The sequence below is a fragment of the Drosophila innubila genome, chromosome X (assembly GCF_004354385.1).
Source record: "Drosophila innubila isolate TH190305 chromosome X, UK_Dinn_1.0, whole genome shotgun sequence".
NCBI lineage: Eukaryota > Metazoa > Arthropoda > Insecta > Diptera > Drosophilidae > Drosophila > Drosophila innubila.
The window spans coordinates 4260149-4268305 of record NC_047626.1 but is presented as its reverse complement, the minus strand read 5'-3'; the positions used below and the strand labels follow the sequence as shown (position 1 = coordinate 4268305).

At 39.7% G+C, this 8157-nt stretch overlaps 2 protein-coding genes across 2 annotated transcripts; one reads left to right on the top strand and one right to left on the bottom strand.

Moving 5' to 3' along the window:
* Window positions 1–30: 30 nt before the first annotated feature.
* Window positions 31–4415, bottom strand: LOC117793460 (probable RNA-binding protein 19). The gene is made up of 4 exons (XM_034633773.1): window positions 4283–4415; window positions 1986–4216; window positions 602–721; window positions 31–543 (listed from the first exon to the last, which is right to left on the bottom strand). Exons 1-4 carry the CDS (start codon window positions 4316–4318, stop codon window positions 198–200), a joined length of 2733 nt encoding a protein of 910 aa, XP_034489664.1. The 5' UTR covers window positions 4319–4415; the 3' UTR covers window positions 31–197.
* A 717-nt stretch (window positions 4416–5132) lies between these two features.
* LOC117793814 (serine--pyruvate aminotransferase, mitochondrial) lies at window positions 5133–7597 on the top strand. Its single transcript, XM_034634239.1, has 3 exons — window positions 5133–5424; window positions 6442–7304; window positions 7366–7597. The coding sequence occupies exons 1-3, from the start codon at window positions 5275–5277 to the stop codon at window positions 7532–7534; spliced, it is 1182 nt and encodes a 393-aa protein (XP_034490130.1). The 5' UTR covers window positions 5133–5274; the 3' UTR covers window positions 7535–7597.
* The last annotated feature ends 560 nt before the right edge of the window (window positions 7598–8157 follow it).

The following is an 8157-nucleotide window of genomic DNA, read 5'->3' as shown; positions in this document are numbered from 1 at the left end:
AAATAAAACTTCAACAATTTTGATTTTTCGTTAGTTTTTAACAAGGAATCTATAAATATAGGACCTTATTTAAAAAAGAATTAATTCAATCGTACATTTGAAACTCTTTTAAAATGGTTTATATACACATTTACACATACATGACCATAGCATGTACATTTTAGACTTTCTCTTAATATATTATGCTTATATATATATTATTTATCTTCGTCCTCATCCTCGTCGGCAGCCTGTTGCAAGTTGCCTTCGACGTCGAAGAAGGCGCGTCTGCTGCGCTTCGCCTCGACAGCCTGTTGAGCACCATCGAATTTGGCGGCCGTGCGCTTGCGCAGCTCCTCCACATCCTGGCCGGTTCCATCGTCCTTGTCGGCCCACTCCAGCACCAGACGGCGACCGTATAAATGTGTACTCGCACTGAGTGCATCAAACGCACGCTTTGCATCCGCTTTGCTGGTGAAGTCAACAAAACCAAAGCCACGATGCGCATCCTCGCCAGGCGTCATCTTTTTGGGTATGCGCAACGAACGCAGCTCGCCAAAAGCTCTGTAAGAATTCCGGGTATTATTAAATGTTGCCTCTATTCAATTAGTTGTCAACTCACTTGAAGATCTCGCGCACCTCGCGATATTGTGCCTGGAAGGGTATATTCCGCACCAGCATCTTGGTGCCAGTCTGTTTCTTCTGCTCCACCTGGCGACGTCGTGCTCCATCATCTTGGTTTCTGTTGGCAAATGACATTGATTGATTATATTTAGGAAATCAAATTGAAATGATTATCGGTTTTAGTTAGGGTATCTATCGCTTATGTTTGTATTTTGGTTTTCCGTTATATCAGTTACGTAAAATCTTTGTACATCGGTTTCGTAACGGTTATTGGTATTTTTCTAAGATGCTTTCGAAATACCGGTAAGATTCCGTTTTACAAAAAATATAAATAAGTGTTAGAAATGTTGTAAAAAAGTTTATATATGAACAAAAAAAATATTTGATTTGATTTAAAAAAAAATCTATTTAAAACAGGGACAGTAAATAATAATTATTTTGTTTTTTTTTTTTTCAAATTAAAAAATCATTTACTTCTAGTGACTGTAAGTAAACGTGAAATATACCAGCATTTTTCTTTAAGGATAATCTATGCAGTTTCAAAATGATCTTAAGATTTATGATTTTTATTATTTTATTCATGAAATAATCATTATTTTTGAGCAAAAAAATAAAACTCAGGAATAATCAATATTTTTGATCAAAAAAAAAAAAATAGAACTCATACAATAATGATAATTTCTTTTTTTTTTTGAATCAAAAATAAAACTTTAGTTAGTTGGTCGAAATAACACCTTTAGTTTTATTTTTGATTCAAAAAAAATAAAGCTCAAGAAATAATCATCATTCTGAGTTTTATTTTTTTGATCAAAAGTAATCATGAGTAAAATAATAAAACGCATAGAATAATGATTAATTCTTGAGTTTTATAATAAAACTTATAATGATAACAGTCCTTGGTTTAATAAGATCAAAATTTAAGTTTGAAATCAAAACTAGTGTGAAAAACAAAGATTGCCTCTTAAAAAATATTTGAATTTAATGTTTGACTGAGCCGAAACTAACCCTTATTTATGGGTTACTGATCGGTTATTACGGTTTGAATATTGTAGGTTTATAATATGTGAACAAAAATATTTAATTTCAAAAAAGAGCTATCTAATAAGATCAAAATTTAAGTTTAAAATCAAAACTTGTGTGAAAAACGAAGATTGCCTCTTAAAAAATATTTTAATTTAATGCTTGACTGGACCAAAACTAAGCCTTATAAATGAAACGGTTACTAATCGGTTAAACCGGTTTGAATAATGTAGGTTTTTCGGTTTTGGTATAATAAAAATGTCTTGTTTCGATAAGAGTTTTAGTAACAGTTACCAATTTCAATCGGTTAAGGGTTACGGTTTCGAATACGGTTTTAATACCTGATTATTGTTGGTACTTACTTGAGGACACGATCGCTGCGCTTCAGCTCGACAAGATTGCCATCGATTTGGGTCAGCTGCATATCTTTGAGTGCCTTGGAGGCGACTTCTGCCTTCTTGAACTGAATGAAGCCATAGCCAAGTGAGTTGAGTTGTCGCGGATTCTGTGCATCCTTGCGTTTGGCAATCTCCACGGTGTGTATGGTGCCCAAACGCTCAAAGTGTTGACGCACCGTCTCCAGCACGGTCTTAAAGTTGAGATTACGCAGAAAGATGGTTGTCTCCGGCTCCGGCTCATCGTCGGCATCCTCGGCCACAGGTTCCGGCTGGGGCTCATCTTTCGGCTCCTCCTTGGTTTGCTCAGCTTCTTCTACCTTAAGCTCCTCGGACTTGGGTATGATGGCCTCACCGCTGAGTGACTTGGTGAACGTATGCTCCGGCGCCCATTCCAGATACAGGGGTACATTCTTGAACTTGGTGTAGGCCAGCTTCTTGAAGGCCTGTCGTGCCTCCGAGGGTTCACAGTACTCAATGAGTGCAGTGACACCACTGGGTGGGAGCACAATCCTGCCGATAGGACCAAATTTACTAAAGATGGGCGACAGCTCCTTGGCCTCGGTGGCCGCCGGCAGATTCTTGACCAGTATCACAGTCTTGGAACGCTTCTGTGTCGGCTCCTCGAAGGCACTGAGCCGGACGCCCTCCTCCTCAAGGAATCGCTTCATTTCAATGACAATTTGCGTCTCTCCAAGGGCAAGACGAACGGCGGCACTGCTGCCACCTTCGCTGGTGTCCAGTATACGCTCCTTGCTGGTATTGAACTGCTTGGCCAGCAGATCGGCGACAGCATTGGCGCCCAGAAACAAGGAATTCCAGCCAATTGGCTTTTGTGCATTCTGTTTCAGTTTGAGTGCCTTCTTCTGCTTGAAAGACAGACCCGCATCCTCCTCGGTAGTCTCCTCCTGTGCATTGTCCAGCTCCTTGCCCGGCAGCAGATGCAGCAGTCTTCCATGGAAATCGCTGCCATCCAGTGCATTAAATGCCTGGACTGCATGCTCCGGCATCATGAAGGTGACCGTGCCAAATCCTTTGATCTGACGTGTTATCTTATCCACGGGCAGATTCACCTCCACCACAGGACCATACTGCTCAAAGAGCTTTTGCAGTTCCTCCTCCGTTGTGGTATAGGCCAGATTGCGAAAGAATATGCGTCCCGACTCGGATATGTTCTCCTCGCTCCTTAAGCTCTCCTGCTGGTGCTTCCACTTGGCATTGCCGGCACTGGAGGCTTCATTAGCTTCTACTGCATCACCATTTCGTTGCGCCTTGGTCACCTTATTCTTGGCGGTAAAGTCGGAGAAGAACACCTGCTTGCCCTTGATGAAACTCTTGTTCTTGAGCATGCCCTTGGCCATGTCCTTCTCCGTCTTGAATCCCACATAGCAGAAGCCATGCACCTTGCTGGGCAAACGCACCGAATACGGTTTTAATGGCTTAAAGAACTTGACCACATCCTGTCGCTTTGTATTGTACGGCACATTGTGTATCTTGATGGTAAACAATTCCAGATTACTTTTGTCCACTTTTGGCTTTTGCTGCTCCTTTTGTTTGTTGTCCGTTTTGCCAGCCATGAGTGATTTCATGTACTCCAAATCACTGATGGGCTTCTCAGCCAGCTTTTCTTCAGTTTCTGGCTCTCCATCCTCCTCCTCCTGCTGCTCTTCTTCATCATTGTCAGTTTCCGCCTTGTTGTCTTCGTCTTTCGCCTCTTCCCGCTCTTTTCGCTCCTCCTCCTCCTCCTGCTCGGCTGTGTTTATGCCCACATCGTTTGCCCACAGGGAGCGTGTTTTGTCGTGCGCCTGCATAAACTCCTGAAATGCCGGATCATCCTTGTGCTTGCCCAGAATCTGATCTACTTTATTCTGTTTGACCTTCTCCTGTTTCTTCTGTGGCTTCTCACTCTCTGCCTGCTCCGCCCTCAGCTTGTCCAGGTTCTTTTTGCTATCCTTGGCATATTTGCTCCAGGATTGCGGCTTCTCCTCGCTGCCCAATGATGCACAGGATTCCACACGCACACGGCTCGTTTGTATGCAGGTATTATTGAAATGTTTGATTGCCTCCTGCGCCTCGGCATCGCTGCTGTAGCCAACAAAACAAAATTGACGGAATTTGCCATCCGGCGTGTATTTCAACTGCAAATCTGTAATCGTTCCCTTGGCTCCAAATATATTGCGCAGCTTCTCTTCGCTAATCTGTGGGAGAGTGTACAATTTTAGTTGGTTTTATAATAGCTGACACAGTTAGCTCACTCTACTTACATGTTTGGGCAATTGTTTGACTATAATACGCGACATTTTGGCTGTTAACTGCTTTAGTTTATTGTGAAATTACTAGAAATGCATTTTGTTTACGATTTCGCACGTGTTGCACAGCTTGCCACCACGCTCAAATATGCTAAGTTCGCTCAGTCTGGCAGCATCGTACAGCAGTGCTGTAAAGCAACAGCAAACTGTTACTGCTACAGCGCTGTTAAGTTATTCAAATTCAAATTCAAAATTAACATAACAATGCTAGTCTGATGTTATTTTTAAATAAATGTAATTTTACAATTAAAATTACTCAGTTTGTTTACTTTAATTTTATTTTTTACAATGAAAGCCTGGCCTTGAGGCATGACCCCCTTTTGAAGGCATTTATTTCCGTCTTACCTCTTTTGTCTGTGCATGATTCCGACTATAAATAATATGTGCATATTTGTAATCTGATTTAAAAAATAAAACATGTAAACAGCTTTCTGATCTCTCTCTTTCTCTAGAGGAATATCAATTGAAGCTTATCAGTTTTGAAAATTGCATTTAAATAAAGTCGCTTTTATTGCCAGCAATTTGATGACATTAATTGGTAATCTATTGATTTTTCATGCAGAAAAAGGAATTTTACAAGAATTTAGAGATTGTAACCATTCAAAGACAATTGATACATCTAAAGAAGTCATACCATCGTGATAATTGAGAATCAGAAAGAGAGAGAGAGAGAGTCAAAGAGAACTCATCACTTAACAGCACTCAGCACTTCTCAAGTGCGTTCATTGATAAGAAAATCTGATCTCGCCCTAGCTATAAAGTCGCACTAGCTGCTGCTGAAGCGTTTCAGTTAGATCTATAGATTTCCATGAGAACGATCTTTTAAAGTAAACAAATTAAAGTCGCGCCTCGTTTTGTTGTTTTCTGATAATAAACTTGTTACAGTTACGTAAAAACTGCGAGTAGTGGAAAATTTCAGTTAGGCCTAAACAGAAAGTATCGTAGATATGGAAGTACCACCACCACTTGTCCTCAAGCGCCACCTCTTTGTGCCCAGCAAGACTCTCATGGGTCCGGGTCCCTCCAACTGCTCACAACGTGTGCTGGAGGCCATGAGTAATCCCGTTCTTGGCCACATGCATCCAGAGTGTCTGCAGGTGCGTTCATTTATGACAAATACTGGAAATTATAGGTGTATTTTGTTAAAATTAAGAACGATTTCTTATATCAAGCATATAGGATTTTTTTTAAATGTCTTTATTTTTCATAAAAGACTAATTTAAGAGAAAAATACAATAATTACAATTCCACAATGTTTTCTCTTATTTAAGGAGGATGCATTTTTTTAAATCACAGTTTTTCTAGAAATAATATCTTTCTTACAAAACTGAGAATTTGAAAATAAAAAATCTTTTGTTTCCCACTCAGTTTTGAGATGAAAATTCTTAGTTTTGTTTGAAAAATATTATTTATTTTAATTGGTTTTAGTTCTCGGAGGTTATTTTAGATGTGTTTCATATTTTGTAGCAACAAATTTATCAAGATCAATGATTAATATTTTGAGAATAAATCTAGATTAAAATTGTAAAACAGAAAGTATTATTTCTAATAAAATACAGTTAGTCAAGAAAATGTTTTGACAAAATAAAAATTTTACACATTTTTTCTTTTAAAATATGTATATTTAATGGATTTGTATTATATTTCTTGTTGTCGTTGGTTCTCATAACAAGTTAAAAAAATTAAATTAATTTTCATTCACTTGAAATTTGTAAATAATAAATAAGTGAATTTGTTAACTCTTGTTAGGACGAGAACTTTGAAAATATCATAGAATCAAATTATAATTTTAGTCCATGCAAAGACTAAATACAGCAAATTTTTCAACTCAAAAAGCGGGGATGAGGAATTGATTTTAGAACTCTGGTTTCTTGGTAAAAACATCTTAGAATTGAACGTAGAAAACGTATTTCGATTAACATTTTTGTGTGAAAAATAAATAGATGCACCCTAATGTATATTATCGCAATATAGTTGCACGCATAAACGTAGAGTATTCGTAATTTGTGATAAGCCAGTGGATTGTGGATTGTGGAATGTGGATCGTGGAATGCACCTCAACGGAGTGCAAAGTACTGTCATTTAATGGCATTTATGTGTACTGTATTTTACAGATCATGGACGAGGTAAAGGAGGGCATCAAGTACATATTCCAGACACTGAACGATGCCACCATGTGCATCAGTGGCAGTGGCCACTGTGGCATGGAGGCCTCTCTCTGCAATCTGATCGAGGACAACGATGTGGTGCTGATGGGCATCACCGGAATGTGGGGTCATCGGGCCGCCGATATGGCCCGTAGATACGGTGCCGATGTGCGCTATGTGGAGGCGAGTTTCGGACGTGCACTGACGCTGGAGGAGATTCGTTTTGCCTTTGATACACACAAGCCGCGGGTGTTTTTCATAGCACAGGGTGACTCCTCGACGGGAATTCTGCAGCGGCATATACGGGAAATCGGGGAATTGTGTCGTCAGCACGATTGCTTTTTGGTGGTGGATGTGGTGGCTTCTCTCGGTGGCACCCACTTCCTCATGGACGAGTGGAAGGTGGATGTGGCGTATACGGGTTCACAGAAAACCCTCGGTGCTCCGGCCGGACTCACGCCCATCTCGTTCAGCAAACGCGCCTTGACCCACATCCGACAGAGGAAATCCAAGCCAAAGGTGTACTACTTTGACATTCTGCTCCTTGGACAGTACTGGGGTTGTTATGGCACTCCTCGCATCTATCATCACACCATCTCGTCCACTCTGCTGTACGGACTGCGGGAGGCACTGGCTCATTTCTGTGCCCAGGGACTCAAGAGTGTTGTCCAACGGCATGAGGAGTGCTCCGCCCGTTTGCAGCTGGGCATTGAGGAGCTCGGATTGGAGATGTTTGTGCAGCAGGAGGCAGATCGACTGCCCACGGTCAATACCATCAAAGTGCCCTTTGGCGTCGACTGGAAGAAGGTCGCCGATTATGCCATGCGCAAGTAAATGCTCTCAAAGATTATCTCTTTCCCAGCTTTGAGTTTTGTCTCTATTTAATTGCAGATACAATCTGGAAATTAGCGGCGGTCTGGGACCCACTGTGGAGCATGTTTTTCGCATTGGTCTGATGTGTGAGAACGCCACTTTGGAGAAGGTGGACATGGTGCTCAGCATTTTGAACGAGGCCATTCAGAGCATCAAACAGCGATCAGTGGAACGCTCTAAAATATAATTTATGTGTTATACTATTGCTCGAATTGCTTCCTTGTTGCATTAAACATTATTAAAAACAAATCTTTGTTACTTTGAAAGCAGTCAAATCAAAAAATTGTCAACGTTTTTGATTTAAATTAAGGCGCCATCTACAATTTACATCAAATTGTAGCAGTAACAGTGTTGACTTATGTTAAACTCAAAATGGCACTGTTAATCGAATCAAGTCTTTGGAATTTTGCAGAACGTTGTTATCGATAACTGAACTCTCAAAACTAACTTGGCGCACACTTTAAATAAAGTTTCAGATTATAATCAACTAATTTTAATTATAAATTGAATTAAATAAAAGTTGTAATTTTAATCATTGTTGAGTGTTCGTCATGCCCTGAACAACAAATGTATTAAAAAAACAACAAAAATATAAATTCGACTTAACCGTGCAAAATTTCAAGTCGCAAGCTTCAAATTGACGTTTTGTTTTTCTTGCTAGTGATGGTAATCAACTCGATACATTAATATGTCGCCTTTGGTTAAATTCAAAATATATACAAATATATAAGCATTTCTTGTGCAATAATCAATTAATTGATGTCTTTTCACCAGTCATATGAAAATATGCATATATATATTAAGATATTA